This window comes from Gymnogyps californianus, chromosome 1, assembly GCF_018139145.2.
Source record: "Gymnogyps californianus isolate 813 chromosome 1, ASM1813914v2, whole genome shotgun sequence".
NCBI lineage: Eukaryota > Metazoa > Chordata > Aves > Accipitriformes > Cathartidae > Gymnogyps > Gymnogyps californianus.
This window is the reverse complement of record NC_059471.1, coordinates 140,186,781-140,207,208: the sequence shown is the minus strand read 5'-3', so window position 1 is coordinate 140,207,208 and position 20,428 is coordinate 140,186,781. Positions and strand designations below refer to the sequence as shown.

Below are 20,428 nucleotides of genomic sequence, written 5' to 3'. Positions count from 1 at the left end.
CACACTATGCTGCTCTATCTACTTTTCTAGTATATAGTGGTGTAACAGGTCATGACCTAGACATGACACCTGTAGAGTTCAGAACAAAGCGCTCTAGCAGTGCTGAGAACTGTTCTCAGCTCTAGAAAACCAATACAGAGCTCTCTTCCTAATGGCATGAGTGTGCCTGATCTATTCTGCCTGTGGGTTGCAGAAGTGGTGGATCTTCTCTTCTCCAGATGAAAAGATATTTATAGAGCATTTCCATGTAGACACTGAATGGGTCCTGCTATGACTGCAGTGAGAATGATTTTCAGAAGGATAGTCACCCACGCAGCGACTGTCTACCTAGTGGGTGCACTGATTCCTGAGAGATCTGCAAATCTTGTGGGTGCATACAGAGTTTAGTGTATGTACATGCTGTCACAGATCCACATCGGCAAGGAAGACTTTATGCCAAAAGAAAGTTACAGTCTAGTCATGCAGTCACACTGCATGATTATCTCTCCACAAAAAGGAAAGATTCTGTAACTACAGTTTCTTACAAAGAACTTGGACACGAGAGTCTGAGAAAGAGTAAGCTGATATTTACCAAATTTTACCCCAAGACCTACAGTGTATTTTTCTGGGATTTGATCTACAGTGAAAGTTTGCACTGAGAGCTCTAAAGCTGTGAGCTTCAATGGATTGTCCCTGCTCAATACTACAAACAGTAGCTCATATTTAGTAGCAGAACAGGAAAAGGTGGGGGAAAACCAACACATCTTCAAACTCAAAAATTTTATCAATATTTTATAATATTAAGCAAAGCTTCATCTAATATTCAAGAAGTGGATGGATTTGGTTGGTTGGGTTTGCATTTGGCTTGTAAAACTCACAGAATTTTGATTTTAAGGAAATTGATTTGCAAAGCTATGATACATACATGCTAACATCCAAGCGCACTTCCGTTCACAGTTACCTTGGTAAGAAAGGTAGAGAATGTGGGAAGATTGCTGGAGTAACTTATAACCCTTGTCGACAAACTTTACAAAGTTAAAAGTTGTCCAAGTTCTAAAAGTCAGCAGGAACAGAAAGAAGTTTCTGTGGTATAACAGCATAAGCAGTTACGACTATGTCAGAAGGCATTACCTCATTAATTTTTTTCTGAAATTCTTCTATTTTTTCTTTTCTTTGTGCTATTCCTTCATTCAGCATATCATGCTGAGACTCAATATTTACCAGTTCACTTTCCAGTTTTGATTTTTCCTAGATAGAAAGGAAAAAGATGGTAATTTTTCTTAATAGGATGGTCAACTTTCTAGAAATTAAGAGACAGTTCTGTTCCAGATTAGCTGTATTTTTCTGATTAAAAACATTAAAAATTTTCTTCTCAAATGCCACTTACCCACTATCATTGCTGATTTGCATGCAATGATTACAATTTTAATGAGCAGAAAAGCAAATTACATGAGTATCATTTAAAGTGCATTTTGACTTACAGACTTCTGAAGGTTACTAAATGATAAACCAAGCTTACCAGAAATTCAAATTTAAAACCTAAAATAGAAAAAGCCTCATGTAAATTACTTTGTAATCTTGTTCTTTATATTTTATTAATTCCTCAGTCATAACTGCTGTATGTAAACTTAAATTGAATTACAAAAACTACGTAAGGAGTAGTATTTACTTCACCAGTAATTACAGCTTAGGTAAAAAATTACAATTATTAAACATGAAAATTATAAAGGCTTAGTACTATACCGTGTAGAGATTAGCGAGATGTTTCTTTTTAATAAGCTCTAATTCATTCTGTGAATATTTAAGTCGTGTCTGAATTCCGTGGCATTGAGCATGCAACTGCTTCAAGTCAGTCTCCTTACGTTTGATCTTCATTAAGTTCTAGAAAAATATTATGATGGAAGAAAAAGCATTTTAAACAAGAGGTGACTCTTTGGAAGTTACTCATTTTTCAGATTTATGCACTACATAAAGCTAGCCTCACTGAGATAGGCCCCATTCAAGGTAAATGCTGATAGCACTGGTCATATTCAGTAGTCATTCTGTAACAGATTTATTTCTCGAAAGAAAGCATATGCTTGCATATTCCTAAATTCCTACTCTATCCCTCTTCCAAAATAACTAGAGGTACAACAAATCGTTTTACACTGACAGGTTTTCGTCCGTGCAAATATTTTCATGTTGACAGAATGTATCATCTTTTTCACTAAAAGTCTTCAGGTACTTTGAACAGCAGCTCTTTTTCCTTGAAGGCACTTGTATCAACAGTGTTGTCCTGGTTCTCCACCTCTGTGATATGTGAACCAACCCATCAGCTAAGGACAGAGACCCACAGCCGACTATTATTAACTAGAAGAGGATAAACAGCTACTATGTCCTGTGTGCATCTTCTAGAAGTTTTGAAAACCACCTTTTTAGAAAATCATCTTCCCATAGCTGAATTAAATTAGACACAACTTTTACTCCTTTATGCCTTTTGCAGTTAAGTGCTTTTTAAGAGACCTACCTTTAACTCATGAATCAAGCTATCTCTTCTTTCTTTCATTTTATTCATTTCTTTATCATCCCAACATCTAGCTTTAAATCTTAAGTCACTTGATCCTCCAGAAATCACTCCAGATTTCAAAAATAAAGTTCCATCAAGAGCCACTGTCTGGAAGAAAAAAAAAAAAAAAATTAAAACCAAATAAATCTGAACACAAAGCAGCCAAAATATCCCAAGAACGAGTGCACCAAGATACGGTAGTTAAACAAGCAACAACCACATTTTAGTTTGACTCCAACTTTTTTTCCTGTCCCAAACCTGCTAACATGAGATACATGAAGCCACAAAAAAAGACTGTTGTTTCTTGGAACTAGTCACATTTTGGTATTATTACAACTGATCAGAAAAGGAAATGAAATTGTACAATTTCCTTGTATTTAGGAAATTGCTATGAGACATTTGTGTATACACTGGCAACTTAGAAGGTTATGTCTGGCTCAGTAGAGCAAACCAAGCAATGTGATAATGGAGTGAAGGAAAACAGCTCATTTGTAAACAGAAAGTGTAAATTTTAGTAAAGAACATGGGTGTTTTTGTGACTTAACTTGATTCCAAGTAAACATGATTTCAAACTCACCTTCAACTTAAAGCTGTTTTAATCAAGATTTTTAAAGGTTTAATAAGTGCATAAAAGGGCTCTACAGACTGTCCACAGTAATAGAGATATGGATAAGAAGAAAGAACTGCAGGAAAAGACAGAGAAGCTTCCAGTCCTCAACACAGTCTACATCTACAACTAAGAGATTGTCAGGTATTTTAAATAATTTTTGAAAGCATTTCTTCATAAAAAAGCTAGCAAGGTAAAGTTTGTATTTTTAAATCACACAATTTTAAGAACAGGATTATGCCTCCTTCCTCCTCCTCCTCTTCATCACGAGGACCATACCAAGAAACATATTTGGACACTAACTATCTTCTAATTTGCCTCCTTTTCCCAGGAAATCACTTAAACATACTACCATACAGAGGAAAACATAACCATTTGAAATATCTGGGAGTTTACTTATGTGGGAATAGACTAGACAGCGTAGTACCATTCTGTGTTTATCTGCAATACTTCATGGGATGTTTATAGAAGAATTATTTAAATGGCATCAAATACATAACTGCAATGAAAAACATACGCAACAAAATTCAGCTTCTTACTTTCAACCTCACTGGTCCATCAAATGCTATTTGTTTTGCTTCTTTAACTGTTTCACAGACCAAGCCATTCCCACTCACAAACTGAATCACTTTTTTCAGTGGAGCAAATGGAGTTTGTACAACATCCACCATCATTTTAGCTCCTTTTATCTCTCTTAACTTTTCGTTGATTGGTTTAACCTGTAAAGCAAATAAGCGGTGTTTAGAATCCATGTTGTAATAGCAAAGCATGTCCAAATCCGAGTGGTCTGGGGACAGGATGTACAAATCAACAGAATGGGGGTCTCAGTCGCTACAAAACCAGAAAGTCATCTGGTTTTCATATTCTGTGTATACTATAGTCCTTAAATCTGTAGAACCTATTTCACTATGCATGAAATGCAAATACACTAATGCATGTAGTACGGCAAATAACCAAGATGAGTGAGAGATCTGTGTGCAGTTGCAGGGCTACGGTCCTCTTGGGATCATGGAGACATGGTGGGATGGCTCCCAGAACTGGAGTGTTGCAATGGAGGGATACAGGCTCTTTAGGAAGGACAGGCTGGGAAGACGAGGAGGTGGAGTTGCCCTGTATGTGAGAGAACAGCTGAAATGCACGGAGCTCTGCCTGGGGAACGATGATGAGCCAACTGAGAGCTCGTGGGTAAGGACTGAAGAAAGAACTGGTAAAGGAACATTGTAGTGGGTGTCTGCCACAGGCTGCCAGACCAGGAAGAACAAGTGGATGAGGCCTTCTAACAAACAGCTAAAAGCAGCTGTCACATTCACAGGCCCTGGCCCTCACGGGGGACTTGAACCACTGCATTGTCTGCTACAGGGACAACACAGCAGGGCATAAGCAATCCAGGCGGTTCCTGGGAAGCATCAATGACAACTTCCTCACCCAAGTGACACAGAAGCCCATGAGGAGAGGTGCTCTGCTAGACCTCATACTCACCAAGAAGGAGAGGCTTGCTGGAGATGGGAAAGTCAAAGGCAGCCCTGACTGAGGTGAACATGAGATAGGAGAGTTCAGAACCCTGAGAGGAGGGAGCAGGGCAAAAGGCAAGCTCACAACCCTGGACTTCAGAACAGACTTTGGCCTCTTCAAATATCTGCTTGGTAGAGTCCCATGGGATAAGGGCCCAGAGTGAAGAGGGGCCCATGAATGCTGGTTAATATTCAAGGATCACCTCCTCCAGCCTTAAGAGCAATCATCCCAATGAGCAGGAAGTCACGCAGAAGTGCCAGGAGGCCTGCATGGATAAAAAAGGAGTTCCTGGCAAAACTCAAACACAAAGAGGAAGCATACAGAAGGTAGAGGCAGGGATAGGTAACCTGGGAGGAATATAGATGCACTGTCCAACCACGCAGATATGGGGTTAGGAAAGCCAAAGCCCAACTGGAATTGAATCTGGCAAGGGATGTCAAAGAAATGGCTTCTGTAAGTACACAGGCGACAAAAGGAAGACTAGGGAAAACGTGGGCCTGCTGCTGAATGAGGCAGGGGACCTGGTGATATGGGACACAGAAGAGACTGAGGTACTGAATTCATTCTTCACCTCAGCCTTTACTAGCAAGACTGGCCTCCAGGGATCCCAGGTTCCCGACACCAGGAAGAAAGTCTGGAACAAGGAAGATGTACCCTTGATGGAAGGGGATAAGGTCAGGGAATGCTTAAGCAAACCGGACAGACATAAATGCATGGGCCCTGATGTGATGCAACCACCAGTGCTGAAGGAGCTGGCTGATGTCATTGCAAGGCCACTCTCAATAATCTTTGAATGATCATGGCAACTGAAAGAGGTGCCTAAGGACTGGAGAAAAACAAGTGTCACTCCTGTGTTCAAAAAGGGGCAAGAAAGAGGACCCAGGGAACTACAGGACAGTCAGCCTCACCTTGATCCCTGGGAAGGTGAAGGAGCAACTAATCCTAGAAACCATTTCCAGGCACATGAACGACAAGAAAGTCTTGGAGGAGTAGTCAGCATGGATTCACTAAGTTGGTCATGCTTGACCAACCTTATAGCCTTCTACAATGAAATGACTGGCCTGGTCGACAAGGGGAGAGCAGTGGATATTGTCTACCTAGACTTCGCTAAGTCTTTCAACACTGTCTCCCACAAGATCCTCAGAGAAGCTGATGAAAAACAGGCTGGATGAACAGACAATGAGGTGGACTGAAAACTGGCTGAACAAACAGGCCCACAGGGTGGTGACTGGTGGCACAAAGTCCAGTTGGAGGCCAGTAACTAGCCATGTCAATACTGGGACCAGTCCTGTTTAACATCTTCATTAATTATCTGGATGATGGGGCACAGTGTACCCTCAGCAAGTGTGCTGATGACACAAAACTGGAAGGAATGGCTGATATGCCAGATGGGTCATGCTGCCATCCAGAGGGACCTCAGCAGGCTGGAGAAATGGGCCAACAGGAACCTCATGAAGTTCACCTCTTAAGTGCTTTGCCTTAACACTTAAGCCTATTTTAGTTAGCTTAAATAAGCCAATATCAAGATTTACAAGTGTATTAGCTTGCTGATGACAGGAAAAAGAAAAACGTACTTACATCAAGGTAATCCAAAGCAAGAAAAGTTTCAGGTTCAGCTCGTTCTTGTTTTAGGAACCGAATGCAATCTCTTGCTGTTTTTTCAGTGGCAACAACAATAGCAGTCATGTATTTGCTGAATACCTTGGTAACAGCAAGCTGATATTTTTTATGAATAGGATGACACAGGTCGAGCAGTCTTCCAAACTGAAGATAAAAATATAGAGAAATATTAGTATGTTACTTTAGATATCAAATAATATTTCTGCATACAAGATACTGAAGTAGTAAGAGGAAAATGTGTTACATATCTACCAGCTGCACTCTCTTACAATGGCTGTACATCAGAAAAAATAGAAATTGTAGCAGTCATCAATCTAAATTGCAAAGTATGCCTTCAAAATCTGAAGGGATTTAATTTTTTCCCCTGAGGTTACAGTTACTTATCTCAATGTTTTACTCAGAATCTCTAGCATACATTTCTAGAAGTATGACAGAGTGACAATAGCAAAGTTAACTAAGCATCTTTTTTGGAGAGAAAGAAAATATCTAACACACAATAAGATCTTTGAATGACAATAAGGTCTTAAATAAATAGAACTGTTAACTGGAAAATGGTAGGAAGAGAGGCACTATTCCAGTTTCAACCCAAAAAAGAAGTATCTGCTTACTTTAGTTGCACGAAAGAAAACTGCTTTTCTGGTACTGCATAGTCCAAATAATCAAGTCTGTTTTGCCATATATTGAAATAACACCTCCATAGATAAAAGTATTTAGTTCTTTGCTGTGTACACTCCCTAAAGATCTTTTGTTCCATTTCTGTAATTATAGGTACAGTTGAGCTTTCCCTGACTGATTAAAGCTACTAATGCACATTCTGAACATTATAACCTGTGAATTCATGCAAGAACAATTTTTCTGCTTGTTGACATATACCTACTGGTCTCCACTTGCATATCTACAGTTTTATCCTTATTAAATTTAAACAAATAAGAACAGGAAGACAACTGCTAAGAGTTGTATGTGATAGGTCATCCACAGTGTTATCTCATGAATGATATAATTAAGATAATTTCCAGTAGATCAAATCATGGCCTACTATGGTCTACTTTCCTACCCTTCTCTTGACAAATGTTCTCCCTTTTCTGAAAAACAGCAGAAGCGAGGATAAACACCCAACACCACAAAGGTCTTTATTTAGTTTCCTGGTTTTCTCACAGTGCCATCTACTTGGATGTTTGTATCTGCAGCTCAGACACATGATGTTTCAGACATGCAAAACTATACAGAGGATCTATATACTTTCAGACACAGGCATTTAAGTCCAGATGGAATGCCAGATTTCTGTGAAAACAAATATTGACAGCCCAACTGAATCTGTAACAATAGCAATCTTGCCAATTAAAACTACCAATGTAGGAATGCAGTTTTGAAAATTAAATTGTAAAAACTGTAATCAGCTGCAAAATTCACTTTGTTGATCAGACAAATCTGTGAAAATGCACGTCACTCATACAGCGGGAATCACATTGCTGCATGGCTATTCCAGTACCTGGAATGTTCACCAACCATTACAAGAACGTTTTAACAGAAGAATAGAAGCTTTAAAATGGATGTAAGAACTAAACATTTAGAAGCAGTATGCCATTTTTTGCCTATGAAATCCAGAAGACTGACACCAAGATTTCCTCCAGTTCTGCCTGAGTACTTAGTGGACTACCAGAAGATGAAATGTGTCACGATCCTTCCATCCTGAGGCTTTAATTTGAATTGTGTTCAGTAATCTGGAATTAGTACACCAGAGTGTAAGGAGCAGCTCAGAAGCAACTCTGTTCTCTCATACACTGGTGTTGGAAAAACTATTACAGGAACAAGGGTAATGAAGCAGGTATCGTTAAGAATTTCTGTAACGGGATAGTTTATGTAACCAATTCGACTCATCTAGTTTTCACTTGTTAGAAGCCATCACATCTGTAAGTACTCTTAAATTTGCAGCTCCTGAAGCTAAACAACAGAGAACATCCTGAACACCAGCCCTCCCCTAAGCCAGCACAGTATCACCAGTCTGATCCAGTTCTTTTCAAATACGGATACAATGCAAAGAGCGAGCAAAAAGAGATATACCAATCATCTTTTTGATTTTTTGGAAAACCTTGTTAACATGGATGAAAAAATTCTGAAGAACAGCTGAAAAGCAAATTTCTTAATCTCTTGAGAAAAAAACAGGATCAGACACTTGCCAGATTCTGAGGAGGTTTTGCAAAAGACCAAGAAGCAAAGAACAACCAAAAACATTTTATGTTCTTATGGCAGCACTAGGAAGCAGAGATATGTCACCTTCTAAACTTAAAAAAACCAAAAAAAACCAAAAAAAAAGATTCCCAGCTTGTACATCTCAAGAGACTATGTATATCAAAAAGGATTGATTATACTGAGATATACTCAGAGACCAACTATTCAATTGATTAGATTTATTTAAAAGTTCTTATTTGGAATGGCTCCCATGTTGGAGTAAGTATTTTTAAGTGTCAATAAAAAGGTGTAAATATGCCTCATAAAACAACCAACGTCTGCTGACAATTCAGAATCAATACACAAAACACTTAAATTACTCTTCAATAATGCCATTAAGTAAAATATGGTGACTGATAAGCAAAGACAGACCACTTGGTAACATAAAAATCTCATGCACCTAAGCAAAATTGTCCGTTGGAAGAAGTATCCTTTCTGGAATAAATGGTCTCATAGCTAACCTTCCCATTCATTTGTTCAAAATAAATAAGTCAAAAATATGTTTGAGGACAGAAGAAAACAAAACCAAAAAGAAAAAAAAAACCAAACCAAAACAAAAAACCAAACACCACAAAATCACATGAGATCAAAATTATTCTTTGACACAAGCAGTAATCTGTCTACTTCTGGAAACTGAAAAATAATGACAGTATATGCTACTATTCTTTCAGTAATACTATTTCACCAAGTACACTCAAGCAAGCATAAAGTTTAAAATAATATTCAAGACAGTCCAATTTACTCTAGCTGCTTAGTCTAAGGCAGAACTCCTAAATCTTAATTCTAAAATAAAGCATTTAAATGAGGCCATTCAATTACCACAGAATCCGGATATAGTCTTTTAAGATTTTCCAGGACCTCTGCTCTCATTTGCTGACGCCTTCCTTCATGGTAATCAATTTTGGCATTCTGCAGTTCACCAACTATTTTGTTCAATTCTTCATTCACTTCAGCCATTCGTATTGTTGAATTTTCAATTTCCTTAGTTAGTACTTCCTCTTGCCGTTTTTTCTCTGCTAACGATTCACTTTGAAGGGAAGCAAAAATACGAAAGTAATTTACTATTTCATTTATACAAGCTTTTAGCTTATAAAATTAAAGTCATTCTATGGTCATAGACTATGAAAATCATTAAAGACTTTAAGTATCTTTAAGAAGCTACTTCTTATACAAGTTGCATTCTATAGTATAAGCTATTTTTAAGGTTTCAAAATTGAGTTCAGTTGAGTTTTTACCTGTGTAATACGCAACCATACTGTTTTATCCTCCACCAAGAAAAGGTCTGATACTGTAAAACTAAGAAGGACTAAGAATTCTCATGCAAAAGTACGACTCACTTTACACACTTACCGAAGTCACTAAGGCTCTATCACACTCTACTACAACTACTTAATTAAAGTAATTTTGCATCACACCAATCACAATGGGTCTGCTGCTCCCTGTCCACGGCAGAACTTTGTTCAGTACACAGACAGCATTAAGCCAAAGCATACATTACAGATGCATAGGAAAAGTTAGGTTGGGAAAAAAATCTCTGGAGATCACCTACTCTGACCTCCTGCACAAAACACAGGCTAATGTCAAAGTTCGTTCAGGTTGCTCAATGAAGGGCTTATACACCTTATTTCACAAAGAGTAAAAATCAGGTAGAAGACAAGACCCAGGAAGCAAGAACTGAGCTGTGCTCCTAATACCCAATGTAAATATTAACGACTTCCTAGAGCAGCACAACTACAGAACTGCCCCATTCTCTCACTCAGAATTTGTACGCTAATAGACCCATACCCTAGCTGTAGTGATGTAATCTGCATACCTACAAGAAATCAGAAGCAATTGTAAAACTGTTTCAAACAACATATGGATGAGTCATCATACTTCCTACTTTATTCTGACAGCTAAAGTAACTGAACTATTAATTAGAATTAGTAAGAATTCTAATTCTTATTAAAATCTGAAAGAATAGAAAAGAATTAGAAAGAATTAGAAACCTGCTACGTTAATTTGAAAATATCTAATACGCAAGAAATCCAATTAGGTTTTAATTTTTTAAACATACGTGCATATCTTGGCATATTCTTCCAGCTTCTCTATTCGGTTTTTATGCTCTTCTATCTGTTCCACAGTGTGTTTTATGTTTTCCTACGCAATCACAAATAGAATGTGTTAAAAACAAGCCAGAGGAAAACAGCAGTTTTACAGCACAATAGAAAGCTCTTAATTCAGAACAAGTACGGAGATAGATCTTTTCTTCCTTGTTGGTATTTCATGCTGAAGTAATAGCATCTCTTTTTCAACAGTAGATGTCAAATTGCACCATGAATAATAAAGGAAAATTATTTTATCAAGGCCATTACTGGATTTTTCACGTTCGGCTACAGTTCAGAGAAAGCCTCTTCAGCACAAAGAATCATGACACCATCAAAGAAAATAACTTTAAACATAGTGTTAGTAAATTATAGGTGTTAAAACAAAAAAGGTGCTTTTCTTGGCCCGAAATTAATAGAAGCTTTTTCCTAAGAAGGAATGTCCACATGAATAAGTTGACATAGAGGTTCCAAACTGACACAAAAGCATTGTACTAAAAACCAAACCAACAATGAAACAAGTATTGTTAATTATTCAAATTGAATAAAAATACATTAACTAAAAGCAAATGAAAGGAAAAAAAATATTGTTACCTACACATTTTATTAAGCCTTAATTTAACTTCTGAAATCCTTGTGACCTTTTGAATAGCTCTAGGGATGGAGAGTCCACAACCTCTTTGTGCACCCGCTTCAATGTCTGACTGTCCTTGAGATGAAATAGTTTACCCAAGAGCTATTCAGAATTTCCTGCGTTTTAAGTTGTGCTTGTCGTCTCCCATCCTATCACTGTGCACCTCTAGAAAGAGTGTGGCTCTATCTTATTCATACCCTCCCATTAGGTAACTGCAGACAGCAATAACGTCTCCCCTTCACCTCTCCTTCTCCAGGCTGAACAGATCCAGTTCTCACAGCCTCTCCTCACAAGGCAGGCGCTCCAGCCCCAGCCAGCTTGGTGGCTCTCTGCTGGACTCACTCCAGGATGCCATTATCTTTCTCGTACTAGGGAGCCCAGAACTGGACAGAGCATGCTAGATGTGGTCACGTACATGCTGCATCGTGAGGAGTGACCACCAAGTGTTAGTAGTACAGATAAGTCATGCCAACTCTGAATGGTCAGACATGCATTTTATGAACTCTCAAGTATCCCTTATTTCCTTCTCAACAGTACAATGGGACTTGCAGAGTTTCAGAAGCACAAGCAATAGAATTTATTTCACTTCTAGATACTAACTAGGTTTTCCCGGTAACTAGTACTTCGAAAGAAATAGTAGTGTTGTATCAAGAGCAAACGGACATACAAGTATTAACTTACATATTATGGCAAGGATGACTTTACACCCTCATAGGTATACAGTAAAATATAGACTTTTCCATACAAGCAAGTTTATATGTACAAGAATGAGGTGTTAGGAACTCTAGAACTGGTAAAGTCTGATCTAATGGATTTTTAAGTTTTCTGAACATAAGGAGTCTCCTCCAAACCTTGACTCCATAAACGGTGAAGAAATGCATGTTGTCTGTCTAACTTCCTAGTAGGTGACAAAACTGCAAGGTTAGTATAGCTTGGAAAAAAAAAAAGACAAAAAACCAAAAACACCTAATAGGGCAAGGTTTCCAGCAAAAGACAGATCGTCAGCTGAGCTTCTGTCCTTTCTACTTCTATCAGAAGCATCATGCGAAGTTGAACAATGAGTTGGGAAATAATTTTTCTAAAAGATAACACCAAGCATGGTGACCAAGTCATAGTGAAAAATGTAGGTATTTTACTGTTACGTTTGGATCTGCAATGATAAAAGAAATGAGAAACCAAATGACAGCAATGATATGTATTCACACCAAACACCCTGCCTCTGAAGTGCAATAGAAGAGTTGACACCAAGGAGATTTTTCCAACTACAACACACTCATACACACAACTGACCTTAAAAACATCTCAGCAAAAAGGTAGCTGTGGTCAAAATAAACCTCTAAAGGGTGTGAGTATCATACAGCTATACAACAGCGGTAGGACATCTCAGAAAGAAAAACTACACTTACAAAAACAGGAACTGATTACAGTTAAGCATATGTTCTGAGTAACTGTAAAATATTAGAGCCAAAGCTTTCAAAACCAAATCCTCAGTGTGGGCCCACGCAACTATTCTCCGAACAAATTTAGAAGCCATTCTGCTAAACGTGTTGCAATATGAAAACTGAGCTAACACTTACAATGTATCTCCTTTGCTGAGGATTTGTTTATGTCAAAGCATTTAACACATGTATATAGACATTTATACCAGAGGGAGGGGTAGAGAAACATTCTTCTCCTTAAAACGTAATTCTAGCTTGATACAAATACCTCAACTTCTTTTTTCTTCCTCCGATTAAGTTTCAGCCTTTCTTGATCTGCTTTTTCCTCCCAACGAAGTTTTTCTAGCTGCTGGGTTAGTGTAGCTACTTTCTTTCTTGCTATTTCCTTTAGCTCTTTATAGCGCTCCAACTGGACAAATAACAAAAAAAAATTTCACTCCACTGAAAGTGGGCTCATGTTGTTACAGCCTCAATTAGTAATTGCCTACTCTATCATAATTAAGATTATGAAAACCACGCCATTCTCCCAAAGACCTTTTAGCTACTAATTGCATTATAAGAAGTTATATTTTATTAGAGAAAGATTCAACCCAAAGCTTACACTTAATAGTTCTTGCCTACAGTCCTGTTTTAGACTTCTAATGACTCTCATTTTTCAGGAAGGTTTACAGTACTTCACAGTCAATCTTAAGGTTAACACTAAGTTTTTGCACAGCCCAAAATTAGTGCAAGTTTTGGTATTTATAATTACAGCATTCTCATGTTATCAAACACAATTAAGGTAAACATAAACATTTTAAACAATCCTGCAAAGTTATGACTACCTGACCAAATGCCTCTAAAGTGCAGAGTAGGAAGATTCACAAACTGAAAGAACAACCCTGCAGGTTCTCCATTAATCGATGAGAAACTATTTTAAGGAAGAGACAGTGGAGAAAAGAAGCTAGCACTTAGTTTTAAAAGCGTTTCTGGCCATATGATTGCGAAGATAGCTTCTTCAAATGTGAATTTACCGTGAAGTGATGCAGTCCTTTCCTTCTAAAATAACTTAAAACAGCTCGTAAGTGAGCTACCTCAGTTTTAGATTCTGACCCACAGTAGATTGTATGTATACTACCAAGTCTTGTTTGCATTTTTGTTGTCTTCTTGTTTTTTCCTAATTGAAGACATATTTCTGTACCTCAGCTGACAGGCCATTTCTCAAAAATTACCCTCTCACCCCGAGACCCTACTGGATGTTTTCTATCCTACCTTCCCATAATGCACCATGTGGACTTCCATGAAGAATGGGGGAAAAACCAAACCAGAGAGAACAACCTAACCATGGATAATTACATGTAGCTATAATCCTAATCCACAGATGACAGTCCCTGTGTACAACCCTTCTGAAGTTTCCATCAAACTCTTCTCAACTTCTTGTTCCCTGAAAATTCACTGCTTCCTCTAATAGGGTATCTTCTCACATTTCTTAAAAGATGTACTTCACACCCTAGGAGAGATGCTTACCATTTCCAGTCTCACGATGTTGAATTTCTAAATCTCTACGCAACTTAGATTTACTTCCTAGAAGCGTTCCATATTTGGAACTTCTGTGAGATCTGACTTTCCCCCCCGCCCCTCCCAGAAAGGAGACAGCCCACTCCCCTAAGAGGCTGCATCAACATTTCGCTTCATCCAATGAACAGTCTCTAAATAAAAGTTACAATTTTGTTTGAGCTCAACAGCAAAAAGATCATTAGAAATTACAGGTTATTGGTGAAACAATGGTTTCTCTGTCATCACTGGGGATTTTTGGACTTCACTAGTAAACAGTACTTTTTGGCCTCCCAATTCACCTGACTTTCTCCCAGCTCAATAGCTGCTGCTCTCTGCAATATCTCCTCTTCAGCTTTCTTCTCAAACACTCTCCATGCCTTCTCAATATCATTCAATTCTATCTCTAGTTCCTTTATGTTCTGCTTTTCCTTATCACAGGATTTCTCCTTGTCCCTTAGAGATTTTTTAGACATTTCTACTTTCTTGATTTCGTATGAAGTGTTTTCCTTTGCTTTTATATAGAGGGCTCTCTGCTGAATCAGTGATGCTTCCAGAGTCCTAAAAAAACAAAAACAAAAACCAAACCCAAAACAAACAAACAAAAAACCCAACCAACCAACAACCACAACACACATTCAAAACAACAAAACCACACCAAAAAAAGAAAAAAGAAAACCCCCCTCCCAACCACACATGCAAACAAATAATCAGTTGTCAACTGCAAGGTTACATACCCACAGGTGATTTTTTTTTTTTTTTTAAATATCCACTGAAAATAGAAATCTAAGAAGTGAAGCATAACCTTCTAAAAAATTTAATAGCAAACAAGTATTTATATAATGAAATTACTGACAACCTGGGCATGGTAGTGGAAGTGAAAGCAATGTCTAGATATTACTTCAGTAAACTGCTACAAACTGACTTTCATCGCGTTGGGATATCACCCAACTGCTTTAACAGGAAATGCACCCCTGCCAAGCAATTCCCAGTGCAGACTATGCTTTAATTCAACTATCAGAGAATCTGACTGGAAAACCTACTTCATTTCTTTTTCCATGTGCTGTTGGTCTCTGTTTAGTACACCAAGCACTTTTTTCTTGGCTCTGAATGCATCTTCTGCTGTAGAAAGAGACTCTTTCTTGATACGAGCCTCCATGTTCTTTTCATCCAAACTTTTTTTCACAAAGTCAATGTTTTTTTCGTTGTGATAAAGCCGGAAAAGCTGCAGCTGTATCCTTTCTTCATCCAGTTCCTTGAGAAGCATCTGGTAATGGTCTGCCTACCAACATTAAAATTTTATTTATGGTTTATAAAAAGGATTTTTAACCATTCGCAGTCTAATTTCAAGTCCAAAGTGATATAAGATGATGTACCAGTAGCTGTAATTCCAGTAATGTGCACTAATCATAAAACTCAAACATGTAGTCAACATAAAGTCAACACTTAAATTAATTATACTGGCAAACCTACACTTTCATTTATTTAGATTTTATTATATGGATATATAATTATATAATGCGTATATAATTTTATATATATATATAGTATTCCTCTACCCTTTTAAATTATACTGTTATTATATAGTATACCATACTGAAAAAAATACTAGATGAAAAACTTTTTTTTTTTAAAACCCTGTATTTAAGTTCATAAAAGATGCAAAATCTGAGACCTTAACATGCAAAAAAGGAATAACTTTGAGTTACCTCCTCTTTCTCTATCTTTGCTTGTTTGCGTTCTGCTGCAACACTTTTCTTCTTGTTATAATTAAACTGTGCATCCTCTTCTGCTTGCCGCATTTTTTTCTTTTTTCGTTCATAGTCTTCAGCATATTCCCACGAATTACTGATTTGTTCAAAAAGTTGAGTTCTGTCCTTCGGCTTCTTCATTGCAATTGATTCTACTGTTCCCTAAAACAAAATTGCAAAAAAACTGCAGCACTGTAGATCATTATGTTGTCTAATAAATTTCTTTAAGAGCATATAGTACAGATTTATCTCCGGATATATTTATGGTTAACAGAATTGGACGGAAATACTTTTAGATTCAAATCCAAGGAAAAGTTTAGTACCAAAAGGAATATCACCTAGCCACCTCATGTAATTAAATGACATCACTAAAAGTTTTAGAATGTCAGATATGGTCTATGAAAAACACCTTCAAACTAAATCAATCTGCACAAATCAGTGAGCAGTATCAGAATGACAAAATTATATCTTCTTAGCCTCTTCAAAGGAACTGAAACTCATTTTCAATGAAAAATAAACTAACCCCCCCTCCAGCATTTCAAAAGCAAAACAGCTGAAATCAACGCACTAGAAGATTACATAACTCCCAAAGTTAATGGGCACACAGTTTTTGTCCATGCGTTAGCTGCTCAAATCTTCACTGATCTGAAGGAGTTATTATTTTCAGTAAAGTGTAGGAAATAAGTTTTGTGATTCTTATTCTATTTGCATAGTGGGCAAATGCCCTCATCATAGAAACTATTATCACAATAAGAATCTGTATATAGGGTTTCTATAAAAGGGAAAAATCAGTTCTTCCTTGGGAATTTTCCTCAGCGACTGTAAGGAAGACAATCCTGTGAAATATAATCATCATAAGTATATGGCATTTCTGACCTATATCGTCAAATACTTGTGAACTAATAACCCAGTACGACAATCCCTCAATCTTAACAAAAAAATCCTACAAATTTTCATGCATCTTGACTAATAGGAGTGTTTTAAGATAAGTTTATCTTTTCCTATTTATAACACTCCTAGAATTTAATACACTAAACATTTATAAATAGAGACCCACATTTTCTTATATACTTTGAATAACACAAGTACTCAACTTCTTCCAGATTAACTTCTTTCTTACTAGTGCACTCATGTACACACAAACCCCATTATTTCAGTTTTGCAGTCCTGTAATTATTGGCCAAGGTCAGGAAAAAAATGTATTGGCTTGAAACTAGCTATGGGTGCCCTCTTTTCTGTCAGATAGATAACTGTGTACTCCTATGAAATAATCTCAAAAGCTTTTATTTTCTTTACGAAGTACCTTAAATGCTCACCTGAAAAATAAGACAATTCCTAGCTTTGACAAGTATGCCTACTTTTTCAAGCTCAGATATGTAAGTAGATCGGCTGACAGATTTATCATTGAAAAGAAATTCAGAACAACTATCTAAAGGAGAAAAGAAAAATATAATTACTATAAAACAGCTACAACACAAAATCCATAGGAAGAGAACTAAACTAGCGGAACAATCTAACTGAGCAATTTTCTCAAAGAAGAAAACAGATTTCAGTTACTCCCTTAGTCATTTCAATAATTTCATTTTTCTGTATGAAAATTCTAGTAGCATACTTCCAAAAGGTACTCACAGATGCTTGTGAGTGCAGCAAGGTGTCAGACTCCATTTTCTAGAGCCTACACTATCTACATATTCCAAGTGAATCTCTACAGATCAAAGTACGGAGCAAAGAACATGTATTAATCACTTGTTTAATTTTTTAACTTTGCCCCAGTATGTTTTTTCAGTTACAACGCTTGGCTATCAAAATGCTACTGAAGGACTATAAGAAGTATTGCAATACTCATGGGCTCAATCCACCCAAATACGAAAGACTACTAGGCATTTGAAATTCAAAGCTGAATGTTCTTGGTCTCCATTTTTTATACATCACACAACAGAAAGTACGTGCAACAGAATCTACTACTTACCACGGATAACTCTTGAAAATGTTTTTTCTTCCCCATCTTCTTCACAATATACTATCTTCACACTAGCTGTAGAAGAAACTGGTTTTCCAACATGTGCTCCATGAATAAGTTCTCGAACACTTTTAACTCGCAAATTAGATATCTTTTCACACATCACAAAACTAACAGCATCCATTATATTAGATTTTCCTTAAAAAAAAAAAAATTCAAAAATTGCTTTGACATGGCAGAAATGAAAGGAGGTATTTGATTAACAATTAACTAGACACAAACGCAAAAGTCTTTATTAATTCTATTTCTAATTCTGTATTTCACTGAGGAAACAATATTGCACACAATAAAGAAATACATTTCTAAGATGTAAGACACTGGCAGCAGCTAATAAGCCTGTCTGTAATAAAAATTATCACAAAACTGATCCGTTATTTGTTCAGCCTTGTTGAACAAATTTTTCTTACACAGGCATCTCTAGAGGTCATTACTTAAACTGAGCGAGCAACATCACAATCCTTACTTGGTAGTTTCCTTTATATAATGCAGTCAGTGAGGTTTGCTGCGTAAGCACTCTATCACGTAACTAGAACTTTTCCACTAGAACTGCAGTGTTCTAAGGAATACAAGTACTTTCCCAGATCCATTCACCACAGCAACAAAGTTCTCTGATCATACTCCTTAAGACAAAAATTCTCTTAACTGAATCCTCTTTTTGTTTCTCCCTTTTAGTCTTGAGCATTTCTGCTGACAGCTTAATTATTTTCTGCCCTCAACCTTGCTACTTCGGCAATATGTTGACTTATTCTCCAAAATATCATACAACGAACAATACTAGGGGGAAAATAGATAAATACTCAATTCAGAGATTACACAATATTCACAATTTTTCTCTCTGGATTCATCTATAAAATGTATTTAGATTTAACTGGAAGAGTACCTGGAAAAAGTACCCATAATTTTGAGACTTTCCAATATGGAGCAGTGGGGACAGGATGATAAAGAATATGATAATGATACTAAATAATAGTTACTTACATTAACAGATCTCACTTCAATTAGGTAAGTGAGGAAACAACAGGATCTAAAAATCTAAATCATAAACTAAATCATTAACAGACTGGTGAAACTAAGACCAAATGCTAAGCCCATCCTTGTGGCTCTTTGTTAGGACAATCCTCACCTCCTATCATATTGTTCCCTGGCAAATAGAAGATAAAATCCTATTTGTTGAATGGAGCTTTCAGAGGAAGTGAATCAAATGTAAAAAGTTCCAGCATCCAAAGGATAACAATAAGGAGTCACATCTACAAAACAAGGCCCTTGTAGGCTAAACTACAAAGCAGCTACCATCCTGCAAAGCTACTCTCTCTTTCCCAGAGGCATTTACTCACGTCATTTACCACAAACTCAAATCAAGAAGCATCTTTCCATTGCCGCAGTTTACAACCCAGAGTACTAAAGGTAAAACCATCTTTATGTGACCTAATTAAGCTGAACCATGAACTGGACTGGCAAAGGCAAGGTGTGCTGTTTGCAAACCACTCATTCTACAATGGCTGCAAAGAGTAGACAACTAGAAATGGAAATTCCTTCAACCACCCCACCTCTATCCTTCCATGCTGTAAAAATCTATACTCTGAGTTAAAGAAAGCAATGGCAGATCAGGAGCCTCCAAAACTTTGCTTATGCTGCCACCCCCTCAGGCGCATACGAAGAGATTTTAAGCAGGCCCATGAGTCTTTACTTCCTCTCCATCAAGCCCTACAACTCTACTCCTCAACAGGCAAGCTATCACCATCCTCACCCATTCGGCGCAGCCATGCTGGCCCTATTCCTGGGCCTGCACGTGCACTGCTACTGTTTCCTCCCCATCAGGCCTGTGGCGTTCAGAGAAAAGACCTGGCAAAGACCCCAAAACTGAAACCTCAATCTCGATAGCTACAGCGGAGAAGCAAGGCCACCAGCTGCCCACTGACCGCCCCCCAGCCTGCTACCTGATCCATTGGGCCCAATGATGCAGTTGAACCTCATGAAGGGGCCGATAACCTGCTGCCCCCGCCACGACTTGAAGTCCTTCATCACCAGCAGCTTCAGGTAACCCATCCTGCAGCAGTGGCCACGGAGGAGCTGACGTCGTTACCTCGTGAACTCCCCACCCCCTCACAAGATTTAAATCATCAACGAGTATATTTTACTGGTTTGTCTTCCGGGGGCGCGAAAAATCCCCCCCTCACCCCCACGCGTCCGCTCGGCCCCCAACCGCCCCCCTCCCCCCGCGGCCTCTCCCCTCAGCACACGACAGGCGGCAGCACCGACGGCGCGCGGTCCACGGCCGCCCGCCTCGTGCTTGCAGCCACGCCGCCTCGCCGCGTTGGGGGACGACGGCGCGCGCGCGCGCGCGCGGAGGCGGCGGGGGAAGCGGCGAAGGGGCGGGGCTCCCGTTCCCATCGCGACCCCGTGTGTTGTTCTCCCGGCGGGCAGCTGTTCCCGGCCGCGCTTCGCCTCTGGCCGCCGCCCGCGCAGCGCCGGCGA

General features: G+C 38.2%; 1 protein-coding gene across 1 annotated transcript in view; it reads right to left on the bottom strand.

Annotated features, from left to right (window-relative positions):
- SMC1B (structural maintenance of chromosomes 1B) overlaps positions 1–19,999 on the bottom strand; it is a 38,993-nt gene extending 18,994 nt beyond the window's left edge. The window contains exons 1-14 of the mRNA XM_050911100.1: positions 19,891–19,999; positions 17,899–18,091; positions 17,250–17,358; positions 15,892–16,095; positions 15,226–15,464; positions 14,485–14,743; positions 12,918–13,058; positions 10,549–10,631; positions 9,312–9,519; positions 6,222–6,407; positions 3,671–3,850; positions 2,486–2,632; positions 1,723–1,860; positions 1,111–1,227 (exon numbers count right to left, since the gene is read on the bottom strand). Coding sequence (XP_050767057.1) covers positions 1,111–1,227; positions 1,723–1,860; positions 2,486–2,632; positions 3,671–3,850; positions 6,222–6,407; positions 9,312–9,519; positions 10,549–10,631; positions 12,918–13,058; positions 14,485–14,743; positions 15,226–15,464; positions 15,892–16,095; positions 17,250–17,358; positions 17,899–18,091; positions 19,891–19,999 — 2,313 coding nt within the window. The remainder of the gene's footprint in view (positions 1–1,110; positions 1,228–1,722; positions 1,861–2,485; positions 2,633–3,670; positions 3,851–6,221; positions 6,408–9,311; positions 9,520–10,548; positions 10,632–12,917; positions 13,059–14,484; positions 14,744–15,225; positions 15,465–15,891; positions 16,096–17,249; positions 17,359–17,898; positions 18,092–19,890) is intronic.
- Positions 20,000–20,428: the final 429 nt, after the last annotated feature.